Raw genomic sequence first — 19,769 nt, forward strand, 5'->3', positions numbered from 1 at the left:
GATCCCCTCCACTTCACAATATCATCAAACTATGTCTTTTGCAATTGTTTGATTAGATAATTGGTATTTAAATTCTAGAGACAATAAGTGTGAGGACAACCTGTCAGAAAAGAGAAAAGAGGAAAAAACTCCCTTTGAATCCCAAGACAGGGAACTATGGCTGTTTATTTTTCATCCGTTGATAATCTCAAACCTGACTCAGTAGAGATTTTGTTCTACTACAGAGATTACATATAATTACAATGTTATAACACAGAAAATATTCATCTGACTCCCATACGAACACTATGGGCAGTAATGACGAAGTCATAGTGTAAGCACACATGATTAGAATTCAATGACAGGCATCTCTCCCTTGGACCATTTTGATCCCTAGTTGAGCACATTTCATCCAACATCCATACTTTTGATGACATTGTCTTAACCCAGTCATGAGGATTGTATCAGATCTCATTCAGATATATTTTTGTGAAATGAAACTCGTGTAACTGGCAGGTGCAAAGAGAAATATGTGACCTAACAAAGTAAAACAGGAAGTAGCTTTCTAAACATATTCTCAGAAACTTGACACAAAGGAACACTAAGGAGGCAAGGAAAACAAATCAATTTAGTTCACTTTGATTTCTAAAGCACCAAATCCTAATAACAGTGGCCTCAAGGTGCTTTGTATTGTAAAGTAAAGACCCTAGAATAATAAAGAGAAACCCCAGCAATTGGACGACCCCCTATGAGCATGGCGGGAAGGAAAAACTCCCTCTCAACAGGAAGGAACCTCCAGCAGACCCAGGCTCAGGGAGGGCAACCATCTGGCATTACCAGATAAGGTTAGGTTTAAGGGTATGCTTGGCTCAAAAGCTCAAAAGATGGTTTTCAGGGAATATTGTTAAATGTCCTGTTTCAATACCATATGTCAGAACAAGATCTAGACTGTGATTAAAGTGGTGGGTGGGTTTATTTTACATTTTGAGAGAATCAAATTAAGTCTAATAATAGATTAAATGTTCTGTTGAGGCTGTCATTTTTAGGTCTACATGGTATTAAAATCCCCCACAATAATTATTTTATAGATGAGCACTAAATTAAATAAAAAGTCTAAGAGGTCAGATAGACCCACTGACTCTGAGTAAGGACCAGGTGGACGATAGATAACAGCAAATAGGTTTTCCAGTTTTAGGTTATCCAACTAGGGTTGATAAGGCTAAGCGTTGGTCTTTTAAATGAAATAAAACTTTCTGGGTCTTTGGTTGGTTAATAAGCTGGAGTGAAGGAAACTCTGTTATATTCAGAGAGTTTCACACCGCCCCCTCGGCCTGTGCTTCGAGGTTTCTGATGGTTAGAATGACCCGGGGGTGTGGATTCATTTAAATTAACATAATCATCCTGCTTTAACCAGGTTTCTGTAAGGCAGAGTAAATCGGTGTGTTGATCCATTATTTATTCAAGACAGAGACATAATGTTTAATAATCCACATTTCACTGTTTTACTTTTTGGTGCAGTTGTTGATAACATTGTTCTTCCTTTGTGATATTTTAATGTTTTTTTGCTAATTTTTGGTTTGTTTTTGGTGGTCTGGGAGCAGACACAGTCTCTAAGGAGATGGAGTTTTGGAAAGAAAACAACACAATCAACTCAGATCATGACATCCGGGACTTTCAACTGTATTTCACTGTCTTTGTTTTTCGATATAACTGGTGTGGGGTAATGGCATGACAGGTTATGTAAAGGGCGAGTCCCCCATCCGTATACAGGGATGGTGGTGCTCTTTCTTCAGCCATCCACTGACTGCTGGTCAATAACCTTTAAATTCTTCATAGCAGATTCTTTTTTTAGTGTTAGTGTTTTTAATTACTGTTCACAGACAGCTGACATTTCTTTCAGCATCCATTTGCTGAAGTGGTTGTAATGAGGCTGTGTTCTTCACAGCTGTTAAATGTGATGTCATGACTACAGGTTTGTGCTTTGGTAATATACGGACTATTCAAGGTGCCCAGGCATATTTAATCATAGCCATATGGTGCTACACTTTATCTGCCCACAGACAATTTAGATTTACTGGTTAGTGCCACACAGAAAAGCTCCAGAGATCAGGAGATTCAGACTAGGAACCTTCTTGCTGAAACAATGGTGCTTACCACTGCACCAGTGTGGATCAGTTGGGCCCCAGGTTAACACCAACTGCCTCTAATGCTGTTGGCCAACAGGGTGTCAGTGGAAACTTTGCTAATGTTGGCTATAACGAACAGGAGAGGAGGCAGTGAGAAAGTGTGGAGATGAGAATATGGACTAAATGTTGGACAGCAACTCATCCACACTTAATTGAGTGAAATAAAACTGGCTAAACAAAGCCAATTAAAACAAAACATAATCCTTTCTGTACTGTACTCTGCTGTGCAAGTCAGCCTTATCTTACTAATTTTGTACCGTGGGAATCCTTATGAAAGCGGGGACAATGATGATCTCACCCCCCACTCCAGTCTTCCCTTCAAATGGAGATATGTCTTTAGGGTATACCATCACAGACTGCCTACAAGTTTTTTGGACCTCAATGTATATGGGGTCTACCGATATTTTCCTATAGTAACTAGAGCCCATTCTGGTCTTAAGTCAGGATGCAATTCTCTAAATATCCTCTAATCCAAACTTGCCTCTTAAACATGGTAACACCTGAGGCAGCTCTATTCACTGAAGGAGACTGTGACATGCTGTTAAAGCTCTGGCAGCTGAATCCACTTGTACACATGCAAGATTTTATTTTGTGTCACATTAGGATCAGAATACTTTATTAATCCCTAAGGAAATTATGTGGTTACAGCAACAGACTCAATTAAATGTAATAATACAATATATTATATCCATCCACATTCTTTTGCTTATCCTTATCAGGGTAACAGGGGGGCTGGAGCCTATCCCCGCTACCATAGGGCACACCCTGGACAGGTCGCTAGTCTGTCACAGGCCTAACACATAGAGACAGACAACCATTCGCACTCACATTCACACCTATGGGCAGTTTAGAATTACCAATTAACCTGACCCCACTAACTGCAAGTCTCTGGACCGTGTGAATGACGTTGTACTTTAAACTGTAAACAGTAAAACTTTGTTGTTTTCACTGTAGAGGATGTGCAGATATTAAGGGTGTAACTATTACACTGTGTAACGTGCATTGTTACCACATACAAAACTCAAGCCCTGAGTTTACATGCTACCTTAACTACTGTATATGCCACAACTACTGTAACTATCATTATTATTAGTAGTAGTATTATATGTCAGCATTTCCAGGGGATACTTGGAGTATGGTTGCTGTAGTAACAATAGACATTTTTGGACATTTTTGGTCAGAAACATATTTTCAGTGCTTCTCATTCATCTTGGGAAGTCCCGTGCATGTGTATTTTACAGCATAACTGCGGGTTTATGGTTCGTGGTTCAGGGTCATATGATCCAGCCCCAACTATAAGCTTAATGTTAAAGAAGAGAGGGTGTCTGAAACCAAAGCTGTCACCACTGTACAGGAGTCTGAGGATGAGGTCTATAATAGCACTGGGTCCTTAGTGCTTAGTTTTGATGAAGGATTTCAAATTCTATTCTGGATTTATGGATAATAATATGGGGCAAAATATAACTGTTTTGCAAATTTCTGTCAGTACTCTCACTAAAGCATTTTGTAAATCAGATTGACCCAGCCTGGTTCCTGACCACTCTGTGTGTGCGATTTACATTTTAATTATTACTCAGGCTTAATGTAAACATCCGTGATTGAAAAAATCGACTCTTCCAGTAAATGTAAGAATCAGCCGTTTCATGGTTGAATTAAGACCATATAAGAGCCATTACACCAGAATTGCCATGTCAGAACAGCAGTTTGTAGCATTTTTAGCTTTTACACAGCAGACAGGAAAGTAGGAAGAGAGCAACGTGGAATAATATGGAGGGCATGATCTGGGATGGACTCAAACCCAGGCTTCTGCAACCCTTTAGTTGAGCATTAGCGGCACCAGGTCAGAACAGCTCTGTTGCTGTGTTGACAACATGTTATGTTGGTGTAGCAGGTGTGAACTTCAAACAAATGTCTTTCCCTTTGGTGTTAGCATCCTTCATTTTCTCTATACTAAGCTAACTCTCCCTAAGTAAAGAGAAAACTACATGGACCTGACCGGGCTCATATCCACTCAGGACCAGAGGCATGATTGGACTAATATATGTATTTATTTAACCAACGGGTGAAGCAAATTTTAAGCATATTACATAGAAGTCCAGGCGTAGCTTCCAGGTTTTTTGTCAATCTGTCGGAGCTGTTTTTGCCCTGTGTGATGTTTGCATGCATGTTAGCTGTGTGCCTGAGCTCAGCATGTCTTTGGTCCTGTACCAGTAGTTGTAGTACTGAATGTCTCTTCTTGTCTGTTGCTCTTTCTGCTGTTTTCCTGCTGCAGAAAAGGCCAGTGGGAGGAGTCAAACCCTGCCCAAGCCACTCCCCCAGAGTCAAGCTCCACCCCCTCAGTCTCAACCCCCTTGTCCTCTACGTCTGACATTATCACCTCCTCTACCACCACTCTCACTTCACCCTATGCATCCACTGACATGTCCTTCACATCCACTGATGTTCCACCCCTCTCTACCTCCATTCCATCCACCTTTTCTTCCGTCACCACCACCACCACCACACTTCCCACCAAAAATATCAAGAAAAAGTTTGGTGACTTCTTCGCCTTCAAGAGGGCTCGAGTTGCCCGAGCCACCAAGGCAAGTGGGGGAGAGGGAGGAGGAGGAGAAGGGGTGAAGGTCAAAAGGACCTCCATTGCAGACCTCATTCGACCCCTCCGTGAGGCCAAAGAAAGGGAGAGGGAGAGGGAGAGGGACAAGGAGAGAGAGAAGGAGAGAGGGGCAAGGTCAGTGGAGGATGCTAACATTTCTAATGATGCCACCACCACAGAAGGAATCTCCGCCACCAGCCAACATCTTGCAGGCGATGTGTGGGAAAAGAGATCGCCTGCCCAGACGTTAACCATGATGATGCCACCCAGTGAGACCACTCCCTTGTATCCCACCATCACAACAAGCCCTGATCTCACGACTACTGTACTTTCCAATCTGGAGGAAGAGGCAGCTCCTGTCTTGCCAGCTCGCATGCCCAGTCCTGTGGTCACTCGCACTCTGACTGAGCAGGACAAGCAGCTGGTAGGGACTCCATATGGAGAGAGGAGACTAAAAGTGACCAAGAGGGCACTGAGAGAGGGAAAGAGCCAAAGTCTCATACTGTTGACGGGATTAGAGACTGATGACAAGGATACACCCACTAAGGTCAGTCTTGTGATACCTGTAACATCATAATAACAGTAAATTATGAGATGAATCTCGATGGGAACCAAGGTTCCTAAAAAAGCTAATGTCAGAGACAAGCCTTTATTTTGAATTTCTCTTGTTTTAAGTCTAATTTTAGCATATTAAGGTAGAACCTTTCCCTGTTCTTTGACCTGCTCCCATTTTATATTGTAAATGATGCTATTTGTTGTTGATACAGAGTAAACACTTCCTCAAAGGTCTACCTGTTGTTATGATAAATTTACCACGTTATCACTTTCGTCGCCTGGATATGACCAGTACAACAACACAGTCGCGTCTTTGCTGTGCTCGTGTGTTAACACAGTGATACTATTAGTAAAATTCTGGTAAGGCTTCATGCCCATTTTCATAAAACATCTACTCTATTCTCAATCTTTATATTGACAGTTTTCAAATAATACCAACGGAACCAAGCCAGTGCCTGTGTGTGTGTGAGGGAACAGTTATTGTTCTAAGTGTTTCTGTACTGTCTTTCAGAAACATGCTTCGGAGAGCACATCTAGTTTTGAGCAGAAGCTTCAGGTGATGTTGCACAGAATGGGCGTGGCCAAAACTCCACCTGCTGAAACCAAGATGAGCCAGGTAAATGGGGGAGTGCGCATGTGTGTGTGTAAACATATTAATCTGAACATTGTTTGCCTTAAATATTTTATATGCAGGACTATCGCACTTCTTTTATTTTTTATCTTTTTAAATTGTGAGAAACACACTCCTCACACATTCTCCCACATCCCATTTTGAACGTTTGCCAGAAAACAAAAGTGATTCAGTCTCATTGAATTATTTTTCCCATTTAATGAGTGATTGATTAAGAAAATGGATGATAGGTCGGAATGTCTTAAGAAAAACCACATATCTCAATTTTTCCATATTTATTGAGTCTACTCTCATTAAATGTACATTACAGATGAGTGTGGAAACTTCACAGTTTTTACCCCTGAGCCATAACAGGCTGACTGAGTATTGTCACCATTCTACCAGGCAGCCAGGCAGTGTCCCAGTATTTTTGTAATTAAATAGTACATCATCATAGTTTTATGATTCAAAGAAATATGTAGATCTAAAATGATCTTTAACTTAACAGACATTTCCACTCCTGTGTAGTAGGCTAGTGCTATTAATAGGAATAGAAAGCAGCAGTAATGGCAGTTTTCACACTGACACTGAGAAAATGCTTTCCTACTCTATCTGAACACCCAAAGTGCTTTACACAGCTTGTCTCATTTACACCACAAGCACTTTTTCCTGTGCACTTTCTAACATTCGCACACACTTACACTCTGATGGATGCATCAGAGAGCAACCGGGGTTAGTATCTTGCCCAAGGATATTTGGCATGTGGACTGGAGCAGATGGGGACCTTCTGATTAGTAGGTGACCTGTGTTCTTCTGCCCTAATATGTTTATGTGGATAATCTGGTTCAAAAATGCTGGAAAATATAGAGCAAAAAGCACCAAATTCCAGCCCATACCTGTGCACTTTGAAAACCAGTAACTTGGTCAGTTTTCATAGTATGACGTTAAATTATAACTTTGTTTTAAAGAGTACAATAAAGTTACTACAATGAAAAACAGGTTTAAACTTTTTTAAGTTTTCACTGCTTTTGTTGGAATGACCCAAACCAAACCAGCAAAATAGACAAAAATGGTTGGAAGAGAAAACAAAGGTGAACAGTAAAATCCCAACTACCTCATATTTATCTTATTTATTTATTTATTTAACCTTCATTTAACCAGGAGGGCCTTGAAATTCAAATTTCCTTTTCAAGCAAGATCTGGCTACACGAAAACACATAAAACAAAAATAAGACTAATTCCTCTTTTACAGAATAAAGATGAAGAGCTGAGAAAGGCCAACTCTGATGGTAAGTGTTTTTGCATAAATATCTCTATCATAAAAAATATATGTTGTCTATAAGTGTGTTTTTGTGTGTGGTTGTCAGTGTGCAAGTCAGTGTTGTTTGCAGTGTAATGCCCTTTAAGTTCACTACGTAAAGGCCAATCCATTTGTCATTTATAACTTACCATCCACTTTCCCTCCCACTGTAGCCAAAGTGCTTGCTCACAGGGGGTCATATAATTGTTGGGTTTTTCTCTGTATGTATTATTGACTATGTGCACGAGAAAATGCTAACTTCCTGGTTTGAGACCGGATGTGGGGTTGTACATTTCCGGTAGCTTTACTTTGCGGTCAATCGCTACTGCAAAGATCTACTCCAAAATCATGTCCAAAACTCGAAAACCCGAAAGATTGCGTTAAGTTACAAAGAGCAGAAGGTGGGAACACTCACCGCTGTTGTGTCATAAAAAATCTAATGATCAATTTTGACGTTTAAAGAGTTTAGATCGATCAGTTGTTTACATCACTCAACACAAGCAGAACTGCATTACTGCAGCAGAAGACACATCGTCCACACACTCAGTATAGTGACTGGTCTTATGATTTAAACAGGCAAATGTTCAGCATTCAAACTACAGGTGAAGAATAGTCAAACCAGATGTTTCCCCCTTTATGTCTAAATCAGCTAGTCAAGTACACACCTACACAGCATGTTAACAAACCGTGAAAAAAGCCACACAAAAAATGAATGATTGCTGGTAACGGTTTCTATACATTAATATGTACGAAGGGTATGTTGTGACTTACCTTCAAAATTACAGCGGTCCCTCGCTATAACGCGGTTCACCTTTCACCTCGCTGTTTCGCGGATTTTTTAGTGCAAGTTTGCATGCTTATTTTTACGTCACATTGTGTCCTGCGTCCTGATCGCTGCAGACGATCTCCTCCGTGAAGTCTCTCCTGTACAGTACAGAATCGCTGCATCGATCGCTAGCAGTGTGACTCTGAAGTGCAGTACTGTATGTCCACGAAACGTTTTGCACCGTCAAAAAATAAAATTGGCTACTTGATTTCACCTATTGCTGGTTATTTTTAGAACATAACACCTGCGATAAACGAGGGACAGCTGAGAAATATAACATTTGAATCCCTTTTCTCTTTTGCTCTGAGGCACAGGGAAAAATATCGACAAGTCGATGAACATCATTTACAGATATATTGGGTAAATGCCCAAGACATCTATAGAAATGTAAATCGCCGCTTGATTCATTCATTTGCTTAACTTGTTTTGGACCGAAAACCAGGCGCGAATAGGACACCGGAAACAAAGCTCCCCACAGGAGTTTCTGCACCGGAAGTAGCATATGCTAACGTGCACATAGTCAATTGTAAGGTCTACCTTACAATACAAAGCGCCTTGAAACAACTGTTGGTGTGATTTGGCGCTATATAAATAAAATTGAATTGAACTCAAATTGAACTATTCTGATTAAGTAACACACTGTCTCCCAACCTTTTTACATGGTTATAAATCAAATTTAGTTTAATTCTTTAACAGAACATTTGAGTCTATACTTAGTGTTTCATATAGTTTTATAAATATTGATTTTTTTTTCCATCACTCTTCTTATTTTGTTTGAGTCATCACTACTAATCCTTGTTTTTAGATCTGCCATCTAGAGCTGTGTTATAAGATGTAGGATTCACATATTATTCGTAATATTCACTGTCTTCTACTGTCCTGTCACTGTCCCTCAGGTGCTATTCTTGACAAACCTGAACCACCTCCCACATACATGAAGCCCAGGACTATGTCCACTTCATCAGGTATCAATATTTCCTTGCTCATGTCTACATATAAATTATAATCTCAATCTATAGCTTGGCAGAGCCAGTTCAGCAAAAAAAAAACACGGTATTGCTGTGTGGGACAATGCACCAGTATGAAGAAGTCAGTGATGATCGACCAGTTTTCACGTGTTTTGTAAAAAATTGAAACATGGATCTGTAACACTTGTCAGCTGTTACAGGACCCCAGCACACAGTCAGACATGCACAACCGATGAGGTGAACTTGTGCCTGTGCCACACCCTTTGCAGAAAAGGTGTGCAGCAGCACTGCTTCAGGATGTCGAGCTGCTTAATCCACTGGAAGCAATATCCGCTTGCACAGGGAATTCTGTCCCAGAATTAAGGGATGTGTCTGGTGGAAGATAACTGCAGCCGTAACTTTATGCATTTGCCACTGTATCTCATTTCTAGCGGTCTATGTCCCCATGCACACATCTGACCTCCATGAATATTTCCTCCAACAACACTCCCGGCCGAACCAGGTTTTGGTGGACTGAGGTCTGCGTGTAGCCCGAGTCCACCATAGCCTGCCGTGTACCCCCTTGGCATCTTACCAGAACTCTGTACATGAGTCAGCTGCTCACGCTGTGCGGCTGCCTGCTCCTGGTGCATTTGAGCCAGGACGTGCATCTGCTGCACGGGCTATGGGTCTAACATCATGTGTTGGGATGTTGGGTGCCACTGTAACACTGTTCAGCTGTTACTTGGACCCAGCACGTGCTAGGGTTAGGGATGTGCACAAACAATGTGGCTCAAGTGTCCTTATTTACAGAGTGAACTTGTTTACACAGTTTGTTTTTTCAGACTGTCATGTGGTTCCAGCTGTCCCGCTACCCATCCCAGCGTCAGCTCGTACCTCCCCTCCACAGGTGCCGTCGTGCTACTGAAATAATAGAGGCAGGATTAAACAATCATTGTCAGCTCTGTCTGCCAGCCTCCCCTGGCACAGCCTCTGAACCCACTGCGCCACCTCTCCCCTGTAGCCGAGCCACAGACCACACCCAGCCTCGGCATCATATGTATTTAAAAGAACAACTTTATAATGCTTTATAATAAAGTTTAACATAGTCTGGATATCATGTTGTAATGTACTATATGTAAACAGCAAAGTTTAGTCTTTGGAGGTTTTAGTTTTGGTGGACATGGGACACTGGACAGTGAGTGACATCATAAACTTGTTTCTGTAGTGTAACCAGTCTGATGTATCTAGGCCTGTGATATGAGAACACAGGAAGTTCTGTACTAGTATGCCATGCTTTCTGTGTATAATCTACATCCTTTTAAACATATGTCCAAACTATGGGCACTAACTGGGAACACTTGCAATGTCCCTTTCTCCCTGCTTCCCAGCTGATCCCAGGCATCCGATCAGATCTCTGCACCCCGTTCGACCAGATCCTCTCCTTCCTCCAAAACCCGCCCTCCCAGAGCGTCCTATTGGCCCCCTGCCACCCAAACCTGCCATCTCAGCCAGACCTCCTCTCTCCACCCTGGCTGCTGCAGGAGGAGCTCGTCCCTCTTCTGCTCCTCCTTCCAGCAGCCCAGTGGAGCTGCTGGAAGGAGGAAAACATGATGGCAGGCCAGAGGAGACTACAAGACAGGTAATATATTTCATTTTATTGTTGGCAATAAGATCATTCAGAAGGTGAGACTGTATACAAAGCTATTATTGTTTGATTATATATTAGGTAACTAAGTAGGGCTGGGCGATATGAGAAAATATCACTATAGACATCACGATGTTTAAATAACCCCCCAAAACAAATGTTATTGTCAACCATATGGTTGAATTGGTATACTCATTCAAACTGACAATTCAGTTGTTTTTTTAAAAAGGGTTCTTTTGTGATTATGATATAAAAATTGTGAAATAAAAAATGTGATGACCTCAAATTACAGAAACATAAGCCTGGACAGTGACTCTAAAAACGACTGACCAAGAACAGTCGCAGGTGTCACAGCTGGTTCATTTAAGGTTTTCTTTGGTGTGTGGGGAGAGGCTGACATGCAGAGTTTAAAACACTCTTCTTTATGCAGTGGATGACTTTTCAGCTGGTGAAATAAATTCGTGGTACTGCTTTTGCCATAGTTTTATGGCAGGTTTTGCAAATTACTGCGTTTTGTTCGACATCCTCCTTGTGAAATCCAAACTACAGCAAGTGTCATTCTCTCGCTCATCTGAAACTCCCACAGTTGCCATATTTTCTGGTAGCCATTTTAATCATAGTGTGCGGAAAACTCACAATACATCGAGTATATTCAAAATATCGCTCACCCCTATAACTAAAAACACTTTAGTCAATAGAAAAAGAAAGGAAAACTGAAATTTGAAAAAGAACGTTTAAACAATATTTTGTGCTTTCAGAACTAACTGAACTATGCTTTCTTTCGTTTTGTAAGGAACTAGCCCGTTTAGAACCAGTACAGGAGTTTTCACTTTGATAGCTGCATCTAGGTGATGATTCACATTCATGTTGTTCTGTTAAGAGGAAAAACACCTTTTTGTCTGATCATATTTGACATTCTGAAAATGAAGGACTGCATTTAAAAATAGCTGTTGATGCAGTGCTTTTGTTAAACCCTTGAATTAAACCTTCTTGACTGATTCGCTGATTTCAAATCAATGGTGGCGTACAGAGAAAAAATTGTGTCAATGAACATCTGGTGATTACGTTCCTAGAATGGAAGCGAGGACGGTTTCCAGGGTGGAACATCGAACGTGTCCTCTAGAAAGGAGCTTCCTTCAGTCCCACCTCTCTGGAGAAGTCCCGGTACACAGGATCGCGCTGAAAAAGCACAATCAGTGACAGAGGGTGTGTCTTACCTGTCTTATTAAAAGAAATTTAACCAAAATTTTGGTGGTTCTGATACAACTTTCAATGCGTTTTAAAGCTCTGGAATCCAAGTCAGTGTAAATAAATGATGTGTATTTTCAGAGAGTCTTCCTAAGCCACGTCAACACATGAAGCCTCCTCCGCAGCGTAGAGCTGTGTCTGTCCATGAGGATGCCTTTGCCATGACACAAGGTGAGGCTTTGCACCAGTGTTTGATGAAACTGTGAAAAATAATGCTAGCAACAGCAAATCCCACAACTGGTTAAATGAAAAATATTCAAAAAAGTGTGATTAAAATAAAAAAAGATTATAAGAGTAAATTCCACAGTGTTGTTGAAACATGACATCCATTGTATGGACTGAAAAAGGACCTGTGCTTTGATTTCAGGAGTAGTAATAAGTAGTTGTGTAGTATTGACACACACTGCATTTTTCACAACAAACATATGAATTTTATACTGCATACTAGAGCCCTGCACTGGACTATGTTTTTAAATCCCACAATGTTTGTGTCCAATCCTGCCTGAATGACTTACCAGACAACGGAAAAATACTCGGTCAACTTCACTGTCACGACACAACATTAATGTGTCTACTAGAACCTCTCTGGCCACAGTGTAAATGTCCGAGTCAACAACTTTCAGTTTATCACCCCCAGTGAGTGTTCATGGCCAGAGACACAATTCATTGTAACCTCTCAGGCTGATGTTACTTTGTGCGTCTTGTTTGATGTGGGCCTGACATTTAGAGTTTCAGTGTCCAGCTCCTCCAGTCCGCATGTCAGAGATACTGAACCGTGAGTTGCCCCGATGTCTCCAGAGTGTGTGTGTGATTGTTAGACAGGCTTAGAAAAGAGTCCGTGTATGAATGTGTGATGGTTTGCGTGAGGCTTTGAGTAAAATGTTTCATCCATTCGTCACCGTGAGGTGTTCTCCCACAACTTTCCTGGAGAAAGGGATAATTGATGATTGACTCTTTATTAAACCTCATACCCTTCTTTTACAGAGCTGAAGGCAGTGTTACAGAGGTCACCCATCCGTTTCCGAGGCAACAGAAGTGATCTGCCATCCTGCACTGAAGATCCATCCAGTGGAGAAGGACAGAGAGGTCTTCATAAGTCATGCTCATAATTTTGCCTTTTTGGCCGATCCTTTTCCTTCTTTGTTTTATTATTTATTATTATTACTTATTAATCTATATCATTCATCTTCACAGCCAGTGACATGGGAAGGGAGACTGATAAAGATAAGAAGGGCATTCCCCAGAAGGAGGAGCTGCAGGAAAGACGAGGAAGAATGGGATGTGGAAGCACAGCAGCCGAAACCAAGCACCCCCATCAAGGAAAGGGTGAAAGCCCAGGCTCAGGGTGTCCCTCCTTTACAGCTCAAGCTCTACATGAAGCAGATGCAACCCAGTTTTCCAGCCATGCATTTGACAAAGCTTTACCCACCCAAGAGAGGCTTCCACCACAAACCCGAACACTGGAAAAGTCTCCAGTGATGCCCCCACCCAAAAATACCACTAGCACAGCCCCAGCATTGCCCCAAACTCTAGATAAATTACTAGTCTCCCCAGCACCTCGAGAAAAGACCCTCAGCACAATCCCAGTCACGTCTGGATATTCAGACGTCCCCCAAGTAAGTCCTACATCCCACAAGAAGAAGGTCCCCAGCCCGGTGGATCTGAGAAACAGCACACCAGAGAAAGAGACCATCTCTAAACATCACACAGTGAAGGCAGAGGCAGCAGACCAAAGAACTGAGCCCCCTCTGTCTGAATAGCATCCACAGACTGACTTACCTAAGCAGAAAACACATTTAGGAGGGAGAGGTCTGAGACATCACTGCGATCTGGAACTGAGGGCATATCTGAGAGTAGTGTGAGTGTTTTAGTGCAGCAGATAAGTAGAAAATCACAGTCACTAGACCTTAGTTTGTTTGTTCTTGTGGAGCCATTGATTTGAAAAATCCCATTAACCACTTGAATTTTAAAATTGGTCCCAACGTGGCTGCCCACTGGTAAATTTCAGAATTTTTATTTTGACATTTAAAACACTGAACAGCACTTTGTGGGAAATTTCAAGAGGGCAGTAAAGCTGCAATTTCTACACAATCGAAGTATTAAACAGATAATATTGATAATAAATGTCACCTTAACACATTAACATAAGCTGTTTAAGCTTGTTTATTGGCAATAACCTGCCATCTTTTATCATATCAGATCAAGTATAACCAGCCGTTTTGTTAATGCAGCACTTTCTTCTTAGAATAATATATAATCTTGCTCTAGATATTGGCAGTTAACCATGTCACACAGCGATCAGGCCTTTTAATCCAGCTCTAATTGTTTTTCTAAATAAAGTATTTTTTGTAAATAAATCAAGATGTCAGCCTGTATCTCTGAATGAACTAAAAGCTTATGTGGACCTCACAGGGCAGACTGTAAACCTGTGACTTTGTAGAATATGATGCATCACTATAGATTAAACAATATAGTCTTTAAAAAAACCTGCTCAACCCTAAACATGTGCGGCGGTAATACTGATCCATGTCACACTGATGGGGAACATTTTTCTGAAAAATCATTAGATAAAAAAAAATGTTACAAATTTACTGCCAGGAAGGAGAGCAGAGGTGAAGAAGTCAAGCAACAGCAAGAAGCTGTTTTAATCTAATTCTGTTTGCCTTCTTAAAAGTAGGCTTTATTTATTTATTTATTTATTATTACTTTTTCATTTAGATTTTTTTGGAGGGGTGGTAGGGCTACAGTTCGCTTGCCTTTCTGTAAAAGTCACTATAAGCCAGCGAGTGGTTAACACGTTCACTTTACACGTGAAAGATCCCCAAACCCAGCTTCTGGGAGTACTCCTAGTGCTGGTTGCATCAGCAGGGGCATCTGGCATGAACCTGGTGCCATATCAAACATATGAATCCATCTGTTGTGCCAACCACTTAATAAAGCAGCTCAAAAAAAGGAAACAGCTAAAAGTATCTTTACATAAGTTACAAAGAGAATGACTTCAAACTTCAAAGATGAACTTTTACATGGTCAAACATGCGTGGTTTGATAATAACTTGTCCTCGTCTCTAAATGTAACGTTTCCCACCAGAGTCAGCATTTTGAAATTTCAAATGGCTAATGGGATTCCTCAAGAGTAATCATAAATGAGTATATCTGCACATTTTGGTATCCAATTATGAATGATTTTACTTGCACTATTGTACTCTCCTGTAGAATCGCTCTCATGTCCGGAGTGTTCTCGTTAAACGTGTGAGAACCACAGGTATGATACACCCAGATGGTACGGACTTCCTGCGTGCTAGCTTCTGTATAGTTGGTGCATTTATTCTGTGGGGTGAATTTTTGATTTATATTAGTTATATATACAGTGGAAGCACATGAATTACATTGCTGGCTTGTTATTGCAGTATGTGCAAATTTACCCCAAAGATTAAATGTACTGACCGTTAGCTGTAGCTAGCTGGGCACATGTTCACCAACCATGTGTCTGCTGAGTGTATCAGTGTGTTGACAGCTCATCCTCTCATCTGATGTCAGAAATGATCATGCACTTCATCCTGTTATTTTGCTCCAGACTCATTATTTTTGAATCACATCCATCTTTGCATTGAACAATATGTGTCACCTATAAAATTCATTTCCATCAACCTGCACACATCATTAAGAGTCTGAAATGAGCTTCATCAGCTACGGGACTGAAATCTTTTTCATGCACTTTCCACAAAAACATTAAATTTGTTAACAAGATATTTCTGAGCGTACCACAACATCACACTTGGTTTGATTACACCATGTCAGGCACATTAATAACAACTACTTAAAATTGTTATGATTTCAAAGTGAATTACAAACTCCATGCTGATAGCAGATGTCTTTTTACTTTGCCTTTTTGTCACCTTCTACAAAATGACTCGGTTTCTGGAAACTACATTTGTACTTCATATCTAATTGTGACTAAGGTTATTTAGAGACATTATTTACATCATATTACTTGGTCACACTGTGAATTCTGAGTCCAGGCAACCTCTTTTGGATTATGCCAAGGGGATAAGTAATTAGTCACTAATACTACCGAACTCCTGCTGATTAAGATCTCATATTGCATATCCTTTGGAAGTTGAGGGAGATGCCTCATTAGAGGCCTCCACCATGAAGCAGGATTTGGGGTTAGTGAGTGAGGTAGGTTTAATCTGTGGGTTTGCATTGTGCCATAGTGGTCCCTTCCTCACTGGGGTACATCAGCATGTTAACTTCTGCAAGCCTAACATGCTCTGGGTTCGTTATGTTCAAGAAAAGATATCAAGACTATAAAACATTGTTTTCATATTTGTTCTTTGCTTATTTTCCTAACGACCACAGAAAGAGTAAGGTTACAACTGTCTCATGCAGCATAAGAATAAATTTGAGCAGCATGTTTACATAAAAAGCAATTGTATAGTCAGCTCTACACGTGCCTTAATGAAGAGGCAGTGATACTCATGACGAAGGCAGCATATTAAGTCAGAGTTTCCTTTCAGAAGCAGTTTTTTAGTTTGCATTATATTTTCAAAATCCTCATATTTTTTTCTGGTTGTAGTTTGCTTGACATACGTATGCAACTCTATATACGGTTGTTGATTTTTGGTCATCAGTGCAAACACCACTTTTGCTATAAACACGTGAATAGGGTTCATTTGCTGAGTTGATCTATATGACAATACTTAATGTGATCATTATTGTTAAGCTTAGTTTCAGTTACAGTCACGCTAGGGTTGGAGGCCTCGGAGCCACCAAAGTGATTGGATCTGTGTGCAATCAGCTTGTGGTCAAGCCTTTCAAATGGTGTCTTTGAAGATGGGCACCAGGTCTGTAACCATGTGTAGTGAGTTACATCTTCAAAGTGGCTTTGGTCCATTAAGACAGTGATAAAAGGGCAATAAGATAAAAGTCAGACTATAATCAGCTGGGGTCAAGTTAGCATTTACATGCAGTTCGTTTGTAATAATATGGCAATTACCTGTTATAAACTGGCAAAAATTGCAAATCTGTTTGCTAAGTGTTGCAAATTTCAGTGAAGCAGTGGAATACCAAATGCAAGGATGGACTAGCCACTTGCAGCACAGGCATAATACATGATGACGTGAGGTGCGGCCCACCTTAAACAGTCAGCTTGATAAGCAGTTCATGGATTGTGCAGAATCCATACACAGCAGGTCCGACTCTCAGCCACAGACTCAATCAGAGTAAATAAATGTGGCAAATTTACAATTTATACATTTAAGAACAAACAAAGATGCAGCTATTTCATTTCAGCAATGATCAGAATTTTAGTAAGAGCGGTGCAAATTTGCTGCTCAAAAGTGAGGCAGCAAGTAATGTATTAACAAATATAACACAGTGTAAAAGCAGGTTTGGCTCTTCTGTTTCTCTCTGAAAACAGAGAAAGAAACAGAGAAATAAAGGGGGACTTTAGAAGAACCAATAGGATTGTTTTAAAAGTGAGCTCTTCTGATAGAACTGTGTGTGTGGGCCCTGAGGACCAACACTCAGGGGCGTGCAGGGTTTAGCTAGAAAAGCTGGTTTATTACAAACTATTTAAACCTGAAATCTATGCATAGCAGCGCAAATGTGTGATGTAAAGAGCACAAAACATATTTTACTGTCAGCTCCCGATCCATCTGTGTTAATGAAGATACTGTTTCTGTGTCACTCTCTGGGTTTTTCTGCAGACTCTGTTAAATTCTAGGTTCTTATTAAAGTCAGTATTATGTATTGTAACATTTATACATGAATCTATGTAATAGCACCTGTCAAGCAAAGTGTGCACGCTGCAGAGAAACAAAATGTTTTCATTGTATACTGGTCTCTGTGTAAAAATGTGACTAAAGCACTGGAATGCAGGAACATGTGGGGCTTGGCTCTCGACGCTCAGAATGACAACTCAGTAAGGATCTACAGGACAGAGCCAACGTTCTGGCTCTTAGCTCACAGCTTTAAGCCATCCACCTGTGCTGATTGTGTACTTGTTCTGCTAACATCTCCCCAAACAAATGAGCACTCATAGCAGCAGCTATCACACAAAAATCAGGCATGTTGTTCTGGCATTAAATTCAACACAAGTTGCAGTAAAATGCGAGCCATAAACCTGACTAAATCAGGTTTGTGTGATTCGTTAGATTATATTTCCACTTGGTGAAGCAGACAAGTTGTGTTCATCATCATCCGACTGACTGTAACCTGTAGTCAGTTTGTCTGCATTTAGAAATTAGATCAGGGTTATTTGGAAACCTTTTACTATTTGAGTGTGACGGCAGTCATTGCAAGTCTGGAGACAGGTTGACTCCCAACAGGCGACCTGTGCCTTGTCACTAAGAGAAGGGTGCTGTATGTTCAACTTCACAGCAACTACTTTCAAATGGTTGCTGACAGCAAAAACAAAAAACAGTGCTGTCTCTCAGCAACTGTGTTTTTCTGCTCGCAAATAGGCCATCCTGTTTTTATTCTAGTCTGACTCAGGCTTAAGCCCAACTACAAGGAAAAGGTACTTTGGGTATGTCTAAATTGTTTTGTATGTTTGTGTATTTTATTAGATTTCATTTCTAAGTAAGCACAAGTGAATCCTTTACAACTGAAATAGATGGTCTGGAGGTGAAAATGGCCTCGTCTATTCCTATTGCTTTTCCCCTTTTCATACAGTGCACAACACAGCATGTAACATCTCTGCAGGACCTCAGTAGTGCCCAGTGAAAACTGCTTGGCATTGTGCAATGTTGCTATGAACTCCAAACTTTAATTCTTTGATTTCGTCCTCCAAAAGTCAAGAACGATACGAGTTGGATTTCCTCATAAACTAAAAGTGTTCAGGGTTGTTCAAAATCAAATGCATAAAACAGAAATACTTTTCTTTTGCAGTGTTCACATACAACTGTCATGCCCAGTTTCTTTTCATTTGTCATATGTCGGTTCAGCCTTATCTTTAGTTTGGACACGTAAGGATAGCTGAAATTCTTCTTTAACAACATTCGATCAGAAGTACAGCACAAGACCTTTTAGTCAAGTACAAGTAAAATTAAAAATTAACCTCTTGAGATCCATCAGGTGGTTGGTGCTACTATATTTAGAACTTAGGATTAAGTTCACTGTTTGTACCCAAATGGAATAGAACAACAGTAAGTTTATATGTTTGCAAGACATTTGAAAGTTTGTATCTTCTCGTTTCTGAAACTATGTTTGTGTTCGATTTGGCTAAAATACCACCTAATGCTGACCCTATGAGGTTTACTGGTGAGCTGACCTGAGCTGTTCAGAGTTTGGCATCATACGTTGAATTGCATTGATTTTTTTTAAAAGAAATTTTGGTTGTACAAGTATCTCCAAACAGGTGGAAAAAAGCATTCACATTTATATGCACTGAAAATTATTACAAGTATTTATTTTAGTCTCTTATTTTAATTTTTTCTTTTTGCCTTGTTTTCACATTAAGCCTTTTTATAATCTCCAGCTGAATACATGGGACACTAAAGCTCTGCTCACTCATTTTTGTGGGATCACATGAATATATTATATTCGTATATCCATTCAATCACTCCTTTAGTCAGCTAAATAATTTTCTCCAGAGTCACTAGATTAAAAACAAAACTATATAATCAGAGGAAAATGTTGTGTTTCTCTCAGGGTGGTTGTGGTGAATGGTGTGTGTGTTTTATAAGAGCAGACCTCAGTTCACCTCCCTGTGATGTCTGACCCGAGCCTTCCTCTTATCCTGGAGGAGAGTTTATTTTCTACCTTCATTGTTATTTTTGCCTTGCACGCACAGAATATGTACAAAACTACATAACACAAAGTTATAAACAGAGTGTGAACCTATACTTGTTAAGATTATTAAAAAGTTAACTGAG

General features: G+C 40.4%; 1 protein-coding gene across 1 annotated transcript in view; it reads left to right on the forward strand.

Moving 5' to 3' along the window:
• carmil2 (capping protein regulator and myosin 1 linker 2) overlaps positions 1–19,769 on the forward strand; it is a 63,601-nt gene extending 43,832 nt beyond the window's left edge. The window contains exons 33-41 of the mRNA XM_084934359.1: positions 4,438–5,305; positions 5,825–5,929; positions 7,176–7,212; positions 8,946–9,014; positions 10,388–10,638; positions 11,718–11,850; positions 11,974–12,063; positions 12,877–12,978; positions 13,087–19,769. Coding sequence (XP_084790485.1) covers positions 4,438–5,305; positions 5,825–5,929; positions 7,176–7,212; positions 8,946–9,014; positions 10,388–10,638; positions 11,718–11,850; positions 11,974–12,063; positions 12,877–12,978; positions 13,087–13,652 — 2,221 coding nt within the window. The 3' untranslated portion in view covers positions 13,653–19,769. The remainder of the gene's footprint in view (positions 1–4,437; positions 5,306–5,824; positions 5,930–7,175; positions 7,213–8,945; positions 9,015–10,387; positions 10,639–11,717; positions 11,851–11,973; positions 12,064–12,876; positions 12,979–13,086) is intronic.

This window comes from Perissodus microlepis, chromosome 7 (genome assembly GCF_051167445.1).
Source record: "Perissodus microlepis isolate ML-2025 ecotype Zambia chromosome 7, ASM5116744v1, whole genome shotgun sequence".
NCBI lineage: Eukaryota > Metazoa > Chordata > Actinopteri > Cichliformes > Cichlidae > Perissodus > Perissodus microlepis.